General features: G+C 55.4%; 2 protein-coding genes across 2 annotated transcripts; one reads left to right on the forward strand and one right to left on the reverse strand.

Annotated features, from left to right (window-relative positions):
- Positions 1-8,703: 8,703 nt before the first annotated feature.
- LOC122110581 (cationic amino acid transporter 3-like) lies at positions 8,704-13,029 on the reverse strand. The gene is made up of 11 exons (XM_042683164.1): positions 12,660-13,029; positions 11,609-11,767; positions 11,287-11,461; positions 11,074-11,186; positions 10,724-10,946; positions 10,491-10,630; positions 10,282-10,384; positions 9,595-9,803; positions 9,218-9,384; positions 8,933-9,041; positions 8,704-8,807 (listed from the first exon to the last, which is right to left on the reverse strand). Exons 1-11 carry the CDS (start codon positions 13,027-13,029, stop codon positions 8,704-8,706), a joined length of 1,872 nt encoding a protein of 623 aa, XP_042539098.1.
- Positions 13,030-18,556: 5,527 nt separating this feature from the next.
- Dprx (divergent-paired related homeobox) lies at positions 18,557-20,511 on the forward strand. The gene is made up of 3 exons (XM_042683165.1): positions 18,557-18,584; positions 19,176-19,330; positions 20,059-20,511. The coding sequence occupies exons 1-3, from the start codon at positions 18,557-18,559 to the stop codon at positions 20,509-20,511; spliced, it is 636 nt and encodes a 211-aa protein (XP_042539099.1).
- The last annotated feature ends 1,337 nt before the right edge of the window (positions 20,512-21,848 follow it).

The following is a 21,848-nucleotide window of genomic DNA, read 5'->3' on the forward strand; positions in this document are numbered from 1 at the left end:
AGGGGCTGGGAATGTGGTTTAGAGGTAGAGTGTTTGCCTAGCATGCATTAAGCCCTGGGTCTGATTCCTTAGTTCTACACAAACAGAAAAGGCTGGAAGTGGTGCTGTGGCTCAAGTGGTAGAGCGCTAGCATTGAGCACAAAGTGGCTCAGGGACAGTGCCCAGGCCTTGAGTTCAAACCCCAGGACAGGCAAAAAAAAATGTTTATTGAAAGTGAAGGAAAGGGTGACATTGTCCTAAAAGAAATGTACTCATGCTGGGTGCCAGTGGCTCACGCCTGTAATCCTATCCTAGCTATTCAGGAGGTTGAGATCTGAGGATCAGCCCAGGTAGGAAAGTCCATGAGACTCTTATCTCCAATGAACCATCAGAAAAACTAGAAGTGGAGCTGTAGCAAAAGTGGTAGAGCACTTGCCTTGAGCTGAAGAGCTGAAGGACAGCCCTCAGGCCCAGAGTTTAAGCCCCATGACCGACCAAAAAACAAACAAACAAATGTACACAGTTACCTGACTTCTGAAATGGTAACCACTCAACACCTTCATAACACTGAAATGATATTTTTAAAACATTACTATAAGGCACTTGTTTTTATATTTGGTCTCCAGTATGAGGAAACTCAGTCAGGTAGATGATTCCTGCAGCCCAGAGGCCAGTGTGCACCCTGCCCCACCCACCGGCTGCTGTCCAGCTGTAGCCCGAGGCTCCTGTGGGTAATAATTCAAATACAATCTTAACATGGGTTCCCTCGTAGAAAACTCGCTTACACTTGTTTCTAGTCCTCAAATAGATTATTAGCTCTTCTGTCAATGCTGCTGAACTTGAAACATGAAGACAGTCTCGGTCTGACTGAGTCACGCATGGAAAGCCTTGGTGGAGACATGCCTGCAGCCCTGGCACCAGAAGACAACCTACAAATGCTGAGAACTTGGAAAGTCCTCCCACAACAGCTGGGGCTTTAGAACCCATCCCAACACCTACAGAAGAGAGAACACTGGAAGGAAGGAGATAAACATCATCCACCCACGGCTCCAGTCTTCAAGTACAGGAGAATCCATACACACCACTCACTGGGTGGCATTTGGCTTGGCAGGCATGAGAACCTGAGTTTAAACCACAGGAACAGCAAGAAGGGAGGGGGAGGCTCAGATTTGCGAGGGACATGGCTCCAGTGGTAGAATGCTTGCCTAGCAAGCTTGAGTCTTTAGTTCAACACCAACCCTACAAGAAGAAAGGACTTTGCAGGCCCTGGCAGCTCAAGCCTGTAATCCTAGCTACTCAGGAAGCTGAGATCTGAAGATCATGGTGTGAAGACAGTCAAGGCAGGAAGGTCCATGAGACTCTTATCTCCAATTAATCACCAAAAAATAAAGGTAGAGGCTGGGCGCCAGTGGCTCATAGTTGTAATCCTAGCTACTCAAGAGGCTGAGATATGAGGATCGCAGTTCAAAGCCAGCCTGAGCTGGAAAGCCTGAGACACTAATCTCCAAGTAATCACTAGAAAACTTGAAGTAGTGCCGTGGCTTAAGTGGTAGAATGATAGCCTTGAGCTGAAGAGCTGAGGGACAGCTGGGTGTGGGTGGCTCGTGCCTGTAATCCTAGCAACTCAGGAGGCTGAGATCTGAGGATCACAGTTCAAAGCCAGCTTGGGCAGGAAAGTACTTGAAACTCTTATCTCCAATAAACCACTCAGAAAACTGGAAGTGGCACATGAAGCCCTGGGTTCAATTCCTCAGCACTCCAGAAGCAGAAAAAGTCGGAAATGGAACTGTGGCTCAAGTGGTAAAGCACTAGCCTTGAGCTGAAGAGTGCAGGGACAGCACGGAAACCCAGAGTTCAAGTCCCACAACTGAAAGAATAATAAATAAATAAATAAATAAAGCTAAGGTTCAAGTAGTAGAATGCCAGCCTTGATCAAAAGAAGCTCAGGCCAGGCACTTGTGGCTCATGCCTGTAATCCTAGCTGCTCAGGAGGATGAGATCTGAGGATCATGGTTCAAAGCCAACCGGGCAGGAAAGTCCGAGAGACTCTTATCTCCAATAAAACCACTAGAAAACCGGAAGTGGTGCTGTGGCTCAAGCAGTAGCGTGGAGCTGGAGTGCAGGACAGTGCCCAAGCCCAGAGTTCAAGCCCCACGACCAACCAAAAAAAAAAAAAAGAAGCAGCAGCAGCAGCTCAGGGATAGTGCCCAGGCCCTGACATGAAGAAATGAAGCCTCTGGGCAGTGTGCCACTGAGGAGAAAAACTAGCCTGGCCAGTGAAGTGTGGATGCAGATTCATAGGAGGAAATTTGAGGCTTCAATAAGATTGGTTGTGGGATAATAAATCTTTTCAGTCATTAGTAAAATAGGAAAAAAAATCCTTTCCAAAGAGCTTAAATGTATTTCAAACCTGCATTTCCTAATGTAACCTGGGGGCAATGAGTTCTAAGGCCCAGGGAAAGTAGGCTTAATTAATAAGCTTAAGTATTTGTGATTGAGAGGACTTTTGTGAGAAGATTTGCAAGGTTCTATAGTGTGTATCATCTGTGTTTTAATGAGGTGTCACATTAGGGGTGTATGAACATGTAGTTCATTGTAATTAATTTTATTAATTCCATCTATTATAGAATGTCTTTTAATGGGTGAACTCTGAATGTCAATAAATGAATTAGGAACCTAACAGTCCCCTCTCACTTTTTGTTTTCAGACAGACAATGCTAGGGGACAAAGAGGAATAAGGGTCTCCCCTAATTTGGCCCCTCTCCCACAAACTGGGGTCCCCCAGGTTCCAGGGGGGTTCCAGGCTAGAAGAAGTGTAGGTGAAGAGACAGAAATTCTCGCATCAGAGTGAGAGGCTTCTCCACTGCAGAGAGACATGGCAGGTGCAGCTACTGGCCTGGTCACTGGAAGCCAGGTGAGGCCAGAGTGCTGGGCTCGCTCTGGAGACTCCATCTCCACCAGCAGAGCCACCTACTGACCTGGGCTTCAGCAAGGAACCGCCCCTCTCATAGCACCACTTCTGGCTTTTTCTGTTTATGTGGTGCTAAGGAACCCAACCCAGGGCCTCATGAATGCAAGGCAAGCACTCTACCACTGAGCCACCTTCCCAGCCCCTAGAAAACACTCTCCCTGCCCCCCCCCACCTCCCCCCAGCCTCCCGGCTAGTGTTCTACCACTTGAGCCACAGCACCACTTCCGGCTTTTTTCTTTTTGCTTATGTGGTGCTGAGGAATCGAACCCAGGGCCTCATGCATGCAAGGCAAACGCTCTACCACTGAGACACCTTCCCAGCCCCTCTGGTGGTTTATTGAAGAGTCTCATGGACTTTCCTGCCGGGCTGGCTTTGAACCGTGATTGTCACATCTCAGCCTCCTGAGCTGACAGGTCAGAGCCACTGGCGCGGGACCTGGAAACACTCTTAAGAGGAGACAAGAGGCTGGTGGGGGCCACTGCGACCCCTGGAGGCAGTGTAGCATTCTACGCTGGGAAAGATAGAAGGACCGCTTCCGGTTCCATGAATTTCCTTCCAGTGGACTATATTTACCAGCGGCCTCTGAGGCCGACGCCATTAGGTCTGTGGAGTGTTGCATTCTGGGAAAGTGAGGACCTACTTGCAGTTCCGAGTATTTTGTGCATTGGACTATATTTCCCAGTGGGCTCTGAGGCCGACGCCATTAGGCCTGTGGATCGTTGCATGCTGGGAACGACTAGAGACAGCTTCCGGTTCTGCGCACTTCTGCACGTTGGACTACATTTCCCCGAGTCCTCTGGGGCTGACACAGGCCGCGGAGCATTGCATGCTGGGAGAGAGTGAGTTCCGGAACTCGCCACCTTGCTTGCAGTTGTGAGGTGGGCGGTGTGGGGTGAGGTGGGTGGCTGTCGGTGTTGGGGGGTGGGCAGGGAGGGATGAAAATGTTGGAGGACCCAGTGCTGGAGGACTGGTTGGAGGACTGGTTCTCCCACAGGAGCAGCGGGAAGGAACGTTGAGGGGACCATAGGGCAGGAGAGGACCTGGGGAGCACTGGCAGCACCATCGGTGGAGCGGTGGAATAAACTTGAGTCACGAGGGCAAAGGACGGAAAAGCGAACTCCATTTGGGGCTTTTACTGGGAACAGTAGTCTTTTACTGGGAACGCGGTCTTCCGGGCGGGTGGAAAGACAATGGCGGCGCTCTCAAAACAGGTCTCCCTGCATTAGGGAGGGCCGGATCAGAGAGGTCAGGCGTTTAGGGCTCTGGAAGGCGGGGGTGGTATGGGAGGGCAGGGGTCTGTGTGCAGGGATGGAAGCTAGAGTGGCTGGCAGCATCTGTCCTTAGCTGAGGTGTGGGCTGGGTAAGGCCGCTGCACACTGGTTCTTTTCCAGGTGTTTGGGGAGGGGAGAGGAGGATCCCCGTGGTCTCGGCCTAGGAGGATTTAAGCTATGGCTGAGGGTGCGCAGTGAATGACTGTCAATCATTTTCCGTTGGTGGTGGGCTGGGCGACGGGCGCTTCTGTGGGGAGCAGCTCGGGTTCTGAAATGGGTGCAGTTGTGTTGGGGTGCAGGGGGCCCACTTAGCTTGGGCTCTTGGAGACCTGACCAGCTTGGGCCAATGGGGTCACCTCTTTGTGAGCCTTGGGGGGCGTGGTCATCGCAGGCCAATGGGGTGACCAATGTGAGCCTTTAGGAGGTGTGGCCAGCGTGGGCCTGGGAGGCTTGCAGATGGGTAACCAATGTGAGTCCTGAGGGTGTGTGGCCAGCATGGGCCTGGGAGGAACTTGCAGATGGGTAACCAATGTGAGTCCTGAGGGGGTGTGGCCAGCATGGGCCTGGGAGGAACTTGCAGATGGGTAACCAATGTGAGTCCTGAGGGGGTATGGTCAGCATGGACCTGCGGACTGCTTGGCAGGACAGCACCCCTGTGAGTTCTGTGAGGTTTGTCCGGTGAGGACCCCACGTGTGGCCAGACTCAGCTTGAGCCCAGCGGGGCCCAGGCGCCTGGCCCAGGCGGCTCCTTAACCCAATGACATCTTTGTAGTGGGCCTCTGTTGATGTTGCTGGTGACCTTGAGTGGCTGGAGAATGTGGTTAATGGATTCCAGGTGGAGGCAGGTAACTTCCAGTTCTGTACTCTGAAGAGGAAGCACATTTACACATCCAGACACCATGGCCCAGTTGTTACTTTGTATTCATTAAATGACTTAGAAGCACTTCGGTTCACTGGCTCAAATGACTTACACACACACACACACACACAAAATGTAGGTTTCCTCCTCGCTCGCCTCCAAGTGTCTGGACTGCATTTCCCAGGAGCCCCTGGGCGCAGCCTTTGTGACACGGCGCATCCGGGACAGCCTTGTTCCGGCTTGGGTGTCCAAGAACACGGCCGCCACAATGCCGGCTTCCGGCCCCTCCCGATGGGCGGTTTCAATGACCCTCACTTGTGGCCTCTGTTGGTTTGAGTAACTCCTTACCAATGGCGCCTGCCGTGACACGGGCACCATTGACACGTGTCTCCACATCAGTGGAGTACACGCACTAGGGGCCGCTGGGCCCCGCCTCCGAGGCTGCGGACGTCACCGCTGGCCAGCCGCGGCATTGCGCGGCAAGTGCCTGACAGCTTCCGGCCTGCGGCACACGTGGTTCCAAAGGGGCTGTGGCCTCGGCGCCAGCCAGGACTGGGGGGGGGGGGGGGGGGGGGCCGAGGGGTGTGAGGGACTGGGGGGCAGGGCACGGGCGAGGGATAAACGACTTCCTCCCCAGAGGACGCAGAGAGCCGTGGTCTCCGCGAGATGGCGCTCCGCGGCAATGCCGCCGGGAAGGCGGGATGACCGCTCGGCCCTGGCGGCCCTTGGACAGCTAGAAGTTAAAAATTGGCGTGTGCACAGTGGCAGCCACGGCCTGGTTCCTGGGCTCCGGCTCTTACCTTTTTGCCCCAGGCTGGCGCTGCACCAAGATTCGCCTCGTTCCGGCCTTTTTTGTTGATTCAAAGTCGGCAAGCATCCTGTGCTGGCGCACATGCGCGGCCACACACACGCGTGGAAACACACACACACAGAGACTTTGAACGGGCCGGGACACGTGGCTTCATGCTGAAGCGTCTGTCCTTATGAAAGGCCCCAGGTTTTGCCCCTAACGACACCCAAAAACCACCACCACCCAGATGTGCGGCCGGTGGTGCAGGACAGGCCTGTGGTCCCAGCTGCTCGGGAATCAGATCTAAGGATCCGAGTTCAAAGGCAGCCCAGGCAGGACGTCCGGTCCCAGAGCCTTTATCTCCCAGGAACCAGCAGAAATCCAGCCGTGCTGCGGTGGCTCAAAGTGGTGCAGCGCCAGCCTGGGGAGAAAGAACCCGGTATGGCGCCCGGACCCCGAGTTTAAGCCCTCGATGCTCGAGTTGGTTCCTTCATCTTTAAAAAACAGCTGGCTGCGGCCAGACGGTGGCGCAGGCGGCCTAGTTACCCGGCTGACAGCGCGATTGTCGGGGGCTTCGGCTGAGGGACCCCAGCCCGCACCCCGGGTCAGGGTGGGTGGACCTGTGGACAGCCCCAGTGCCCGGCGCAGGACCGCCCAGGCCGAGGGCGCAGGTCGGGCTGTGAGCGTGCACACGCGTGGACGTGTTTGGTGTCAAGAGTATTAGCATGAAGGGACACAACACTCCCACTTAGGTTTTGTGGGTTCTAAAGGAAAAGCCTCTGGACGGATAAAGTTGAGCGTCCCAAAGCTGAAGCCCCCCGGTGAGAGGAATTCCTTCCCCATGGGATGGAGGGCGGGCGGGGAACCTGCGGCCATTGTCAGCAGAGCCGCAACCCTGCCGCGCCCTGCATGTTCACCTTGCCTCCCATCCCCATCCCAAGCCCCCCTCTGGCTGGTGCTGGGTCCGGGGTGACTACGTGCGAGCTCTGCCCTGGTCTGCGGGTGCACAGGGAGGACAGGCGGGGCCCGCAGGGGCCCGCGCCTGCCCCCGGCTCCAGGGCGCCGTGACCACCTCGACTCTGGACGAGCCGGCCCTGGCCCGCCTCACCTCTGTGCACAGAAACCTGCGCTGGGACGTGACACGGGGCTCGCGGTGGCCTGCGCCCGGGGTGAGGGGTGAGTGTGACTCTGACCTGCCTGCCGCGGTCGGCGCCCGCCCCGGGCTGCCCGGCCCCGCGGCCCTGCCGGTCCGGGGCCCTGGTCACGCCCTGACCTTAGCGCACCCCCGGCGGGGGTGGGGAGCGCTGCGGGCCGGAGCCTGCCTCCCTCCTCCCCTCCGCCGCACGGCGCCGGGGTGACTGGGGCACAGGGCACCGCGAACGCCCAAGATTAAGTTTATAGAGTACATGGAGTTGGTGGCGCCCAGGCCGCTTTTTTCTGCCGGTGGTCTGGGCCATGGAGGACCCACCTGTAGACCCGGCAGCGCCTTCCTCAGTTTCCCCAGTGAGCCGGGCCGCCCCAGGAGGGATGGCAGCACGGCCGTCCCAGGCTGGCAGGGTCTACGTGACGACCCCGGGGCCCTGGAACCTGGCCGGAGACCCTGGTTCCACCCCAGCCCGCTACCGAGATAACGAGCAGCGCACTGGTGCCGGTTCTGTTCGGACTCGTTTGGACTCTGACCTCCAAGCGCGGTTTCTGTGTGTTTTGCGCCCGTCCTGGTGTTTCAACACAGGGCCTGGTGGGGCGCACAGGGATGGCGGGCAGGCCTTATGCCATGGCTCCCGCGGGGATCAGATCATCCGCACCCCACGCGCGCTCGGCCGCGGCCGCCCCGCGGCAAGGCACGCGCTGGGAAGCCCTTCCGCGTTCCCGACCGCGGCAAGGCGCGCGCGCGCACGGCCCGGACCTTTCCCTGCCTCACGATCCCCATGAGCCCCCTGCCCCCATGCAGGGCGCAGGGCCGGTGGCCAGGCCTTCCTTGGCGGCGCTCCCACCTCGCGCGGCACGCGCGTGCCCACGCGGCACGGACGGGACAGCTCACACACGCTCACCCACGTGGTGGGGAAAGGCGCCGGGCTGCGACCCCGCCGCATCCCTTCGCCCTGGATCCAGGGACTCCCGCCCCAGGCCACGCCCGCCAGCCCAAGGGGGCGCCACGCTGCCCGGGACCCCAGGAACATGGCGCAATCGCCCTGGGTGCCACTCAGGGCCACGGACTGGAGGTAAAACACGGCCCGGCTGCTCCACGCGCGGCCAGCAGCCAAAACAAGGAAGGGCTGCCTGTTCACTGGGCACCCTGGTGAAGTGGGAAATCCTCCACAGAGCCTTCCGCGGGCCGGGAAGTGGGGGAGTCTGAGGGCTGGCGGGACGCCTCCCCAGACCGCGAGCAGGCGGACAGGCGGACACACCCAGGCCCGGCAGGGGTCCACCGGCTATGCACCAGAGTGTGTGCATTACAACAACCGTGTCCTTTGTGAGTGGGATGCAAGGGAAAATGCGTGTGATGCCACGATCTGCCCAGTGCAACTGGTTAGGGAGCTGCCCAAGGGAGGAGGGCTTAGCGGCCCACCTCGTCCACCCACTCCCAGGGGCCACACCAGGACACCATGAACACCAGGTACACCATCTTTATTCATTCATTTGCAAGGCAGTTGAAGGCCGGGTGTGCCACCAGTTGGTGGTAGAACATTTAATTCCATCCCTAGCCCCCAGAAATGAGAAAAATGCTCCGGGTGGCACTGCAGGGTCCTGAGTTCCAGGGCCTGGCCCACGAGCCTCCGTCCTTGATGGACAGGAGGGCACTGTGTGTGTCCTGCGAGTCCCGAGGCTGTAGCTACACCAGTGCGGCACTGGGGTGGTCCTGGGTATGCTGCGGGCTGGAGGCCGGCTCATCCTTCAAGCTGTGCCGGATCCCATATCCAAAATAGATGGTAAATCCTGGCAGGAAAAGCAAGGCAGTACAATGGAAAGCCAGCACGTGGAGGGAGGGGAGGGACATGGGACAGGAAGGTCCAGTGTCCAGAAAACTCCCTTCCCTTCCCCCACCCCAGAGAGCCACTCACCAATCACCATCCATATCCCAAACCGGGTCCAGGTGCCAGCGGTCATCTGCATCATGAGGTAGACATTCACAAAGATGCTGAGCAAGGGCAGGACGGGCAGGAACGGGACCTGCAAGCATGGCACAGGGCTCAAACCGGGCCCCTCAGTGCCATGGGGGGGGGGGGGAAGTGGGGGGGTGGGAAGCCTGGGCAGAGGATTGAAACCCTTCCCACCCCTCCCTCCTCCTCCCCTCCCTCCCCCCTCCGGGATTACATTCAGGCAGAGAGGGATCAGGCATGGCCTACCCTGAAATGCAGATGGGCGCCACTCTGGGGCTGTCTCCAGATAACGAGGGTCAGCACAGCCATGAGCCCCAGCAGCCCTGCTGCCACCCCCACATTTACTGTGTCCCCAGAGAGCAGCTGTTGGGGCCATTGCGCCAGGACCAGACTCAGCGACGTCAGCAACAGAACTGAAGGGTGAAGCAAGGCCCAAGTGGATTGGCCAGGGCCCATATCCCAACTGCCAGCACCCTCTCCCTTCCCCCCAGCCTGTGCCGCCCCCACCCCCCCTCCAGTGTCCACTGCCGGTTCCCTTCCCTCACTCCCCAGATCCCCCCCTCAGGGAAACACAGCCCACACCACAGGCTGTAGGAGGTGCGGGGAGAAAGGCCAGGGCTTACCCAGCAGTGAGGCACAGATGTAGACCACGCGGCCGGATGCCTGAGTGGGGGTGTTGTCCGAGGAGAGACACAGGCTCTTGAGGAGCCTCATGCACCCCCCACTCCCACCTTCTGATGCTGCTTCTGGGGGGGCTGTGTGGGACACAGGCCTCATCTCCACGGCGTCCCTCTCTCGCTTCTCAGAACTTGCCTTCTGGTCCGGCTGGTACCTAAATCCGTTACAAATGCAAAGTTCACTTTTTTGTTGGTCGTGGGGCCTGAACTCTGGGCCTGGACGCTGTCCCTCAGCCCTTCAGCTCAAAGCCAGTGTTCTACCACTTGAGCCACAGCACCACTTCTGGCTTTTTCTGTGCATATGGTGCTGAGGAATCGAACCCAGGGCCTCATGCATGCAAGGCAAGCACTCTACCACTGAGCCACCTTCTCAGTCCTGTTTTTTGTTTTTTGTTTTTGTTTTTTTGTTTTTTATGCTGGTCCTGGAGCTTGAACTCAGGGACCTGGGTGCTGTCCCTGAGCTTTTTTCCCAAGGCTGGTGCTCTACCCCTTGAGCCGTGGCTCCATTCCAGCCTTTCGATGGTTCATTGGAACTAAGAGTCTCATGGACTTTCCTGCCAAGGGCCGGCTTCAAACTGTGATCCTCAAAGCCAACATCACAGGAGCCAGGATACAGGCAGAGGGAGGTTTTACCTGAGGACCAGCACAGAGAAGGACACCAGGGAGTAGGCCAACAGGGTCCCAATGGAGGTGAGGTCCACCAGATCGCTGAGCTCCACCAAGAAAGCCATCATTGCTGCAGTGACAGAGAGGTGGGGCCGGGGGTCATGGGCCGGACACCCACCTAGGGAATCACCAGCCCCAGAACGCGTGGAGAAGGCTGGGCACTCATGCTTCCTCACCTGCAATGAGCCCAGATAGCACAGTGGCTAGGATGGGGGTATGCGTCCGGCTGTGGACTCGGGCAAGCAGGCCGAACAGGAGCCGGTCTTCCGCCATGGCGTAGATCACCCGGGGCACCGGGAACATGGAGCCTAGCAGGCTGGGGATGGACAGGGCTGTGTAGGATAGGAGTGAACGGGGCGCCCCCCCCCTTTCAGCCCCCTGGGGAGGCTGGGAGCCACCTTCTTCCCACCTGGAGGTGAGTGCGCACAGGGTGCCCACTGCAACTGCAAAGCGGGCTGGAGCCCAGCCCACGTAGACAAAGGCAAGGGGCAGTGGGCTCTCAGTGTGGACCTGGTAGTAAGGCACCATGAGAGTGAGCGATGCGGAGACCCCGAAGTACATGAGGAAGCAGATGAAGAGCGACAGCACGATGCCCAGCGGGATGGACCGCTGCGGGTGGCGGGCCTCTTCCCCTGCAGGCGGGGGGAGGAGGGGGATGAGGGTCCTACACTGGGCATGCTAAGGCCTGCCCCCCAGCATCAGCTGGCCTCTGGCAGCCCATGCCTCCCCCCTCCCACACAGCCCAGGCTACCAAGCTACCTGTGGTTGCGATGCAGTCAAAGCCAATGAAGGCGAAGAAGCAGGTGGCTGCACCTCGGAGGATGCCGGGCAGGCCAAAAGGCGCGAATCCTCCCGTGCCCAGGTCCCCCAAGCTGTGGAGGGAAACAGGGGGGACATAGAGGTGTGCAGTGCTCAGGCCTGCCCCCCTCCACTGCTCATCCCCCCCCCTCCTGTCCTCCTCAGCCACCCCACCTGTACGAGCTGTTGCGTGCCTCTGCCTGCTTGTAGTCCTGGCTGGTAAGCCCCCAGTGGCGCAGGTTGCCCTTCAGGAAGCCGGAGAGGATGATGAATGTCAGCACAGCCAGGTTCACCCCTGTGAACAGGCGTGTGACCAGAGCCGATTCCCGCACCCCCAGCGCCAGCAGCCCTGTGGGGAGGTGAGAGAGGCCAGTCAGGAAGGGGATACTGTGTACCTAGGGACACTGTAGGGGACCATGTGGGGCCCATCCCCACCCCAGTTCCCATCCCCATCTCCCTTCTCCCCCCCCCCAGCCCATCCCCACCCCTGCATCACCAGTGAGGACCACCACCAGGCCCAGCGCAAAGAAGTCTGGGTACTTGGCCAGGATGCCCGGAGCCGACAGAGGAAACTTGTTGGCCAGGGCCTCAGAGATGTGGTTCCCGGTAAGGCCGTCAAAGGCCGCGCTCCAGGCCCGGGCCACGCCTGCTGCGCCTGAAGCAGGAGTAGAAGAGGTCACATCACTCAGAAGTGAAGAGGAGAGCAGCCATGGGGTATGTTACTAGTTATTACTTTTATTTTTTTATCAGTTTCAAGGCTTGAACTCGGGGCCTGTGCCACTGCTGTGCCTGAGCCTTTTTGAAGCCATACCTCCACTTCTGGTTTTCTTGTGGTTAATTGAAGAGTCTCATGGACTTTCCTGCCTGAGCTGGCTTTGAAATGTGATCCTCAGATCTCACCCTCCAGAGTAGCTAAGATTACAGGCGTGAGCCACCAAAGCCTGGCAGTTATTCCAATTTTTAAAAATTATCTTTAAGTAGCTGTACAAATAAAGGAGTTTCAATCCAACAGTTTGTGAGTACCATGCATCTTGATCGGTGTCACCCCTTTGCATCAATTAAAAAGACAAACAGGAGCTGGGAGTTCTGTCCTCCCAGCTACTCAGGAGGCTGAGATCTGAGGATTGTGGTTTAAAGCCAGTCCAAGTGGATAAATCCAAGAGACTTGTGTCCAAGGGAGCACAAAGCTGGAAGTGGAGCTGTGGCTCAAGTGGTAGAGCACTAGCCTGGAGCAAAAAGTTGAAGCTGCAGGACCAGCAGACACACACACACACACACACACACACACACACACACATACACACAGTGGACAGATATCTAGCCCCTCAGAACTTCTTCTTGGGGTTAGGGTATGGCTGAGACCTGGAACCCTGGCCTCGCGGACCTGAGGAACACAAGGCAGCACTGAGTGGGCTGACATGGGAGTCTGGGGTCCCCATGTCCTGGGGTATGGGAGCCCCTGGGTCCTGGGGACCCAGACCTCCTGTACTGACCACCCTGAGCTCCACCCTCCACCCCTGCTTTCCCACCACACACTCAGGCCTCACCTATGACGTAGGAGAGAATGAGGTTCCAGCCTGTGATGAAGGCTAGCAGCTGGCCCACGGTTACGTAGCTGTAGAGGTAGGCGGAGCCAGAGCCTGGCACGCGGGCCCCAAACTCGGCATAGCAGAGTCCAGACAGCACGGATGCCAGTGCAGCCACCAAGAAGCAGATGACAATGGCAGGTCCGGCTTTCTCCCGGGCCACCTCCCCAGCCAGGACGTACACGCCAGCCCCTAGTGTGCTGCCCACACCCAAGGCCACCAGATCCAGGGTGTTGAGGCAGCGGGACAGGGGGCTCTCGGTGCCTGACAGCTGCAGCGGCCGCCGGCGCATCAGCTTCCAGCCCAGGTGGCGAACAGCCTGAAACGGCATCTTGGGCACTCGGTGGGGTGGGGAGGTCTGCGGAGACACGACAGGACACGGTGCTGACTGAAAGTGGACGGCGCTGGCCCCCTGGGGGACGGCTGTCCTCATGCTGTCAGGACAGCACTGTGGGCTGAAGACCCAGCGTCCACCTCAGGTTCTTCAGGCACAGCAGAACCCAAAAGGGTTCAAGTGCCAGGCACCGATGGCTCACTCCTGTCATCCTAGCTACTCAGGAGGCTGAGATCTGAGGATCGTGGTTCAAGGCCAGCCTGGGCAGGAAAGTCCCTGAGACTCTTATCTCCAATAAACCACTCAGAAAACTGGAAGTGGTGCTATGGCTCAAGTGGTAGAGTGCTAGCCTTGAGCTGAAGAGCTGAGGGACAATGCCCAGGCCCAGAGTTTAAGACCCACGACCCCTCAAAAAAAAATAAAAGTGCAAGTCCTGGGGTTTGAATCCAGGGCTTGGGTGCTGCCCCTGAGTCTCTTTGTACTCAAGGCTAGAGCTCTATCACTTGAGCCATAGCGCCACTTGTGGCTTTTTCTTTTCTTTTCTTTTTTTTTTTTTAATTGTGAAAATACTGTACAGAGGGGTTACAATTACATGGGCAAGATAATGAGCACATTTCTTATCAAGCATTGTAGCCTCCTCCTTTGTTTCCCCTTCCCATCCTCCCCCTGCCGCCCCCCCACTTCTGGCTTTTTCTGAATAGTTTATTGAGATAAGAGTCTCACAGACTTTCTTGTGCAGTCTGGGCTGGCTTTAAACTGTGATCCTCAGATCTCAGCCTCCGGAGTAGCTAGGATGTCAGGCGTGAGCCAGGGACACCCGGCTCACTTGGCTTTTTGGGTGGTTTATTGTAAATAAGAACCTCACACTTTCCTGCCTGGGCTGGCTTTGAACCTCGAAGGTCAGATCTGAGCTGCAATCCTCAGATCTCAGCCTCCTGAGTGGCTGGGATTACAGGTGGGAGCTACGGATGCTCAGCTGGACACGTTTCCAAGTTGTGGGAGGAATTATTGAAGATATCAGCACAGTGCCCAACTCAGTGCCTGGCCAGGGCAGCTCCAGGGTGGGAGGCCGGGACATGAAAACGCTTATGTTCCCAAGTTGATCTGCCACACTCTCCCTCCACCCCTCTTCACCCTCACCGCCCCCCCACGGGGGTGGGGGCTTGAGGAACCCAGGGCTCCACACTCCACATTCCCAAGACCCCAGCCCGGAATTGGAGCTTTGTTCCATTACCCGTGAAATGGAACGGAATTAGAATTTGGAGCTGGGGCCAAAGGAGATGGGGTGAGTTTGGGATGGGGGGGCGCTCCCAGGTTCAGGGAGATGAGAGACTGGAAACATCCATGCTCATAAGCAGCCTTACTCAAGCAACACAAGTCTGTAATCCTGGTAATGGGGGACCAGAGGGAGGAAGATGGTGAAACCAGCTTGGACTGCAGAATGAGACTGTCTTAAAAGCAAATGCCAGGCACCAGTGTCTCACACCTGTAATCCTGGCTACTCAGGAGGCTAAGATCTGAGGATTAGAGTTCAAAGCCAGCCTGGGCAGGAAAGTTCGTGAGACTCTTATCTCCAATAAACCACTTAAAAAACTTGCTGTGGCTCAAGTGATAGAGCACTCAACTTTAGCTGAAGAACTGAGGGACAGCACCCAGACCCAGAGTTCAAGCCCCACGACCAACAAAACAACAACACAAAAAGCCAGAAATGGTGCTTGGCTCAAGTGATAGAGCCCCTGTCTTGAGCAAAAGAAGCTCAGCAACAGTGTCCAGGCCCTGAGTTCAAGCCCCACAATTGGCAAAAAAGGAAAAAAGAAAGAAACTAGGACACAGAGAAGCCTTGCAGCCCTTATTCTAAAGATCTCCAGACACACCCAAACCCTGCCCCCAGCCTCCTACGGTAGTGGAGGGAAACCAAGTCAAACTGTTTCTCCTCCTGTAATGCCCCTCATTCCTGTGACCCCACTGGGAAGAAAGCAACCTGAATTCCATTCTAACGCAATCCACCCGCCTGCTAAAGAGGCAAAGGCCTCTGGCCCCAACACCCCCACCCCCTCCAAGTTCAGAGCCAGTAACAAGTCTAGGCCCCAGAATTTGTCATTCATCTACAAGCTACATCTATAACTTAGGCTGGGCACCAGTGGCTCATGCCTGTCATCCCAGCTACTCAAGAGGCTGAGATCTAAGGGTCAAAAGTTCAGAGCCAGCCCAGGCAGGAAATGTCTGTGAGACACTTAGCTTCAATTAACCACCAAAAAAGTGAAAGTGGAGCTATGGTTCAAGTGATAGAGCACCAGCTTTGAGGAAAACAAGTCAAAAAAGAAAGCACCCAGGGAGGAGGACCTGAGTTCAAAAACCCCAATACCAGCACACACAAGATCAAAAGAAGCTATGAAGTAGGGTCTATGCCAAGCCACTGGGGGAGAGGGGGCACTCCTTGCTGAGCCTGTACCCCGTTGGCTACACAAGAGGCTGAGAATAAGAAACCCAATGAAGGAACACACAGGCAAGATCTGGAGGGGCCCCCGCTAAGGGGGCTTCTATCTGTCTGCACAGGTTCGAGAGGCTCCCACGCCCCCCCCCCCCCCCCCCCCCCGCTCCACCCGAGGCCCCCAACATGTGTGGGTTACTGCCCTGCGCACCTGCACGTGTTCAGCTCCGGACACTCGGGGACCCCAGCCGGCTCGGGGCAGGATGGAGGCCTCACAGGCGGACCTCAGAGAGGCCTGGCGAAGCGTGTCGGAATGAGGCTGGCTGGCCTGTCTGCCAGGATTCCTCCCTCAGACCCCTTTATCACCCTGCCCGGAAGACAAGCTCCGTCTCGCGGCCTTGCCTGGGGGGCGGGGGAGGGGTTGGCCCCAGGGGAACCTGACAGCTCCTCACTCAGCGCCCCCGTTTCCTGAGTTCAAGGCCCAGGACTAGCACCAAATAAAGTTAATGAATGAAAACCAGAGAAATATTTTTTGGGGGGGAGGGAGGGAGGCTTGAACTCAGGGTCTGGGCACTGTCTCGGAGCTTCTTTGCTCAAAGCTAGTGCTCTACCACCTGAGCCACAGTGCCACTTCCAGCTTTTTCTGTGTATGTGGTGCTGAGGAATCGAACCCAGGGTTTCACGCATGCTAGGCAAGCACTCTACCACTGAGCCACCTTCCCAGCCCCTAGAGAAATGCTCTATAAGGACAGCTTCTCCAACTAGCTGGCATTCGGACCCCCTGCAGCCCAGATGCCACCACCCTGGGCACACCCCGGTGGTCTTCCTGAGGCTGGGGCTGCAGATTACAGCCATCTTCCCTCCTGGGCCTTCCATACCACCCTGGGGGTCTCTTCCCCAGCTCCCATCCCTGCTAGCACCAAATAGTATTGTGGGGGTGTGGGCCACTCTACTAGAGCCACAGCTCCACTTCCAGTTTTTTGCTGGCTAATTGGAGATGACAGTCTCGCAGACTTTCCTGCCTAGGCTGGCTTTGAACCACGATCCTCAGATCTCAGCCTCTTAGGTAGCTGGGATGACAGGCATGAGCCACCGGCGCCAGGCTCATTTCTGGTTTTCCTCTCTTGAGAAGCAGACTTATCCCAGAGCTGTGATTTGCATATGCAGGTAAGCACTTCTGAGGACATTTGATTGAAATTATGAGGACCAGCCTGACCTAGTGGGTCTGCCTGTAACCACAGCCACGGAAGCTGAAGCAGCATGTCCTTAAGTACAAGGCCAACCAGGTCAAAGTTACCAATATCCTAATACACTCCTTAGTAAGTGTTACACTCCCTAATAATATAACTATATAACTACATATAGTTATATATGTAACTATATAGCTATATATATATATATATGTATGTATGTATGTAAAGCAAAATACAGCAGGAGAGAACAATAAGCCCTAGTTATATTCAGATTTATCACAAGTATTTGGACCCAGCCCTGGCTGACTGAGAACTTTGTCCTCAGATTTTGGTTCTTGTTTAGTTGGGATTACAGGCCTATGCTCTTTTGCTAGATTTGGAAACTCATTTAAGAGCTGATTAACACAAGAAAAGCACCTAAGTACCTTGATCCAAGCCTATAATCCCAGAAGAGGCCCAAGGATGCACAGTTTGGGCACAGACTGGCTCAGTTTATGAGATCTTGACTCAAGAATAAATAAATCACAGCAGGGCACCTGGTGGCTCACACCTGTATTCCTAGCTGCTCAGGAGGCAGAGGTCTAAGGATTGTGGTTCAAAGCCAGCCCAGGCAGGAAAGTCCCTGGGAGTCTCATCTACAATGTACCACTCAAAAATCAGAAGTGGCACTGGGTCTCAAAGTGGTAAAGCATTAGCCTTGAGTAAAAGAAGCTCAGGGACAGTGCCCAGACCCTGAGTTCAAGCCCCAGGACAAAAATAAATAATTAGGAAAAAAAAGTATGTTTTAGTAAGTTTTGAGGTCTTCACAAAAGAGAAGGTAGATACTGAATTATAGTTATTTAATACCTAAAGCTCTGCGTATGTGTATACACATATGCACACATTTACACAAAAAATACATATACATATATGTATATACACATGATACAGTCCATGTATATATACTATGTTATATAGAGTATGTATAATGTATATGATATAATGTATATGTATGCCATATATTATATACATATTCCCATATTATATATTATAAGATGCATAATATACACATTATATATATATATATATATATATATATATATATAATGTGTGCGTGTGTCAGTTCAAGGACTTGAACTTATTCTTTTTTCTTTTTCAATCAAGGCTGGCCCTCTTCTTCATGTATTGTATTTTTTGCTTTTTTGCCAGTCCTGGGGCTTGAACTCGGGGCCTAGGCGCTGTCCCTGAGACTCAATCTGCTCAAGGCTAGCACTCTACCACTTGAGCCACAGTGCCACTTCTGGCTTTTTTTGGTATGTGGTGCTGAGGAATCGAACCCAGGGCTTCATGCATGCCAGGCAAACACTGTACCCCTGAGCCACATTCCCACCCCTCTCTACCACTTAGGCACAGCTCCACTTCTAGCTTTTTGCTGGCTAATTGGAGATGAGACTCACAGGCTTTCCCACACAGGCTGGCTTCAAACTTTGATCCTCTAATTGCAACCTCCACATTTGGTTTTTGGTGGCCTAATTGGAGTTAAAAGTCTCAAGTACTTTCCTGACCTGGATGGCTTTGAACCTTGATCCTCTGGATTATAGGTGTGAGGTACTTCCCCCCACCAGATGTACTCTTAACTCAAGGCTCCGTCCGTTTGCCAGGATGTAATCCCGCATAAAGTGAAAGAACCTGCGGTCCCCCTGTGAGGATAGAGGTCCCCTGTGTGTGGTACCAGTACATGGAAATCAACCTACAAAATCTGGGGGTCCTGGCGTGGCATCAAACTGGAAGTAGGGGTTGACAGCAAAGAGGTGGGATTAAGGGTGTGGCTCCCTCTGCCCTGTACAGTATATAAATCCAGGATGATCTCAGCCTGGCTTTATTCCCAGAGCTGAGGGCTACAACTCTGTCCTGCACCACCATGTCAGGCTCCCTGGTTCTTTCTCAAGGTGAGCGGTGGGTTGAAGACAGGGGAGGGTGCATCAGGTCCCTCAGAACCCAATACAAGCTCCGGAGAGACAGGGTGATGCCCTGAGAGTGGATACAGGGGCTTAAACTCAGAGCCTGTGTGCTGTCTGTCAGCTCTTTTCTTCAAGGCTGGCGTTCTACCACTTTGAGCCACAGCACCACTTCCAGTTTTCTGGTGGTTCATTGGAGCTAAAAGTCTTAGGGACTTTCCTGCCCAGGCTGGCTTTGAACCTTGGTCCTCAGATCTCAGCCCCCTGAGTAGCTAGGATGACAAGCGTGAGCCATGGGCGCCTGGCTGCCAGCCATCTTTAAATCCCAGATCTTCCTCCTCCTTAACTGCTAGAGGGAGTTCCCATTCCCTTTTAAGTAGGAGCTTGCTGCTGCTCATGTCTGGCTCAATGGAGATCAGAGTCTCACGGACTTTCCTGCCCAGGCCGGCTTTGAACGGTGATCCTCAGACCTCAGCCTCCCCAGTGGATGGGATGACAGGCGTGAGCCAGGGGTGCCTGACAGGTTGCAGGTTTTGAGCATGGAATTGATGGCCTCTTCTTTTATATTTCTGTACTTACAAGGCAAGCCCCAGAAATTTCCCCAGAGGAAGAGAACCATCTTCACGGACGATCAGCTAAAAGCTTTGAACTCCATGTTCAGCAGGAACCCGTACCCAGACCACCACCTCAAGAAAGAAATGGCTGCAAAAATGAACATGGACCCAATGGTGCTACAGGTTAGAAAGGACCCACCCCTGCCCCCCTCCCAGCTGCCGTCTTGCACCCCCTTCAACTCTCCCAGCCCCATCTCAATGCTGTAGCCAGGATTTCTTGGGCCATCCTTCCCTCTGTACCTCCATACCCCCACCACAAGGCCAGGCAAACTTTTATTAAGAACCAGGAAGCAACTACTTTTCTTCTTGAATGTGTCAATCCTAGGACTTGAAGTCAGGGCCTGGGCACTGTCCTTAAGCTTTTCTGCTCAAGGCTGGTGCTCTACCACTTGAACCACAGCTCCACTTACACATTTTCAGTGGTTTCTTGGAGTTCAGAGTTTCATGGCCTGGCACCAGTGGCTCATGCCTGCCATCCCAGCTACTCAGAAGGCTGAGATCTGAGGATGGAGATCCAAAGCCAGCCTGGGTAGGAAAGTCCATGAGACTCTCGTCTTCCATTAACTAGCACAAAGCAGGTTAAAGTAAAACCATGGCTCAAGTGATAAGAGAACCAGCCTTGAGCAGACAAGGCTCAAGAGACAGCATCCAGGCCCTGAGTTCAAGCCAAAGGACTGCCACAAAAAAATAGAAATAAGTAAATAAGATATGTCTTTCAGGCTAGTTCTCAGGAAAAGGTAAGTAGAGTCAGAGCTGGCCCAGGACTCCCGGCACTCGGGGCAGGGGGAGGGGGAAAAACATGCCTCTGAAATGCGCCCCCACCCCCACCTGTGGGGTATGTTCCCATGCAGGTGTGGTTCAAGAACCACCGGGCAAAACTAAAGAAATTAAACTATGGCATCCACGCAGCCCGGCCCCAGCTCTTCCCCAGGGAGGTGGCCAAGGTCAGGGCCAAGGTCAGCCCTGGGAAGACTGAGGTGGTGGAGAGATCGTCACCTTCCTCACCAACTACACCGCCCACGCCACCGCCGCCGCCGCCACCACACACGCTACCCATGCTACCCACACCCGGTGCCCTGCATGCTGCCCTCGGGCCAGCTCTGGTCTACACCCATGGTGCCACACCCGCGTACCAGCTCCGAGTGTGCCCCATGCACGAGGGCCATCGTGGGGGTCACAGGGTCATCCACTTCGGCTGCTGTGAGGACTCCTCCATCTACTGCCTCCACCCCATCTCCGCGTCCCCCAGCACCTACCCCAGCCGCCTGCCTGCCCCCAAGCCCTGCGGGGAGGGGAGAAGGTAGGCATAACGTCTGGTCCCTGGGTTTTGTGTGGTTTTGTTTTGAGAGGGGGGATCTTGCTATGTGGCCCAGGCGGGTCTCAAGCTCTGGAGCCTCCTGCCTCCACCTCCCCAGGACCTGGGTTGCGCTGCCATGCCCCGGTTATCACATGCTGTCATGGCAGTAAATACTTTCCCTGTAGAACTAACTAGAAGCCCACACAGCAGTGTGGGTGGATTTCACCATCATGATCCGTGGGGAGAAAGAAAAGAAAAATGGTAGTAGCAAGGTTGCCGGTGGCTCATGCCTGTCATCTGAGCTACTCAGGAGGCTGAGACCTGAGGATCGCGGTTCAAAGCCAGCCTGGACAGGAAAGTCCGTGAGACTCTGATCTCCAATGAATCACTAGAAAACCAGAAGTGGCGCTGTGGCTCAAGTGGTAGAGCGCCAGCCTTGAGCTGAATTGCTGAGGGACAGCGCCCAGGCCCAGAGTTTGAGCCTCATGACTGGCACAAAAAGGAGGGTGTGCAGGGGGGAGAGTGGAGAGGTCATGGACGATGCTGCACGCCCACGAGACCATCCTGGGACCCCATGTGCCCCAGGACGCCTCCACCTTGGGCCCTGACCGCCCATGACCCTGGCATTTCTCTCTCCCTCTCAGTACAGGAAGAAACATTCTGGAAAGTAGTGTTATCTGCCCGGACACCAGCTAGCCAAGGCAGCAGCCGTCCCCTGAGGTCCTGTCACTTGAATTTCACCTCCCAGAACTCCAGCCACAGAAGAAACGATGGCAGACAGGCCCAGTAGCGTGGACCACAGGGCCCTGCCCTCCTGTGTGCATGAATGGATGTATTTATAATGCATGAGTGTGTTTATAATCAATGTGTAATAAATATGTAAAGCACTCTGCAGGGGCCTTTTCATTACTGTGAATTCCCAGCTGGCAGGGTGCCCTTCCTGGGCTGAGAGAGCAGAGGCAGGTGGCAAAAGGCAGGGGGGAAGGGGAGGGGGAGGGGAAGGGAAGGGGGAGGGGCAGCCACCACTGTCTGCAAACCGGAGGCTGTGCACATGCACGCATCCAAGAGCATGCCTGTACTAGGATTTGAACTGGGTTCTCTTCCTCAAGAATGATGCTCCGTTACTCTTTAGTTCCAACCTTAGTACTAGCACAGCAACAACAGCAAAAATCATAATAAAATTATAAAACCGATTAGGTATTTAGTTGACTGGAGGGGAGATGTACATGCAGGCCCTGGATTGGGGCAGTGGGGCCCTGGGCTGGTGGGGTCTCGGGATCTGGGCTGGATCCTGGCATCACAGGGACCGGGTTGGGAGGCCTTGAGCGCAAACAGTGCTACAGA

Source organism: Dipodomys spectabilis, unplaced genomic scaffold (genome assembly GCF_019054845.1).
Source record: "Dipodomys spectabilis isolate Male_0828 unplaced genomic scaffold, ASM1905484v1 ptg000080l, whole genome shotgun sequence".
NCBI lineage: Eukaryota > Metazoa > Chordata > Mammalia > Rodentia > Heteromyidae > Dipodomys > Dipodomys spectabilis.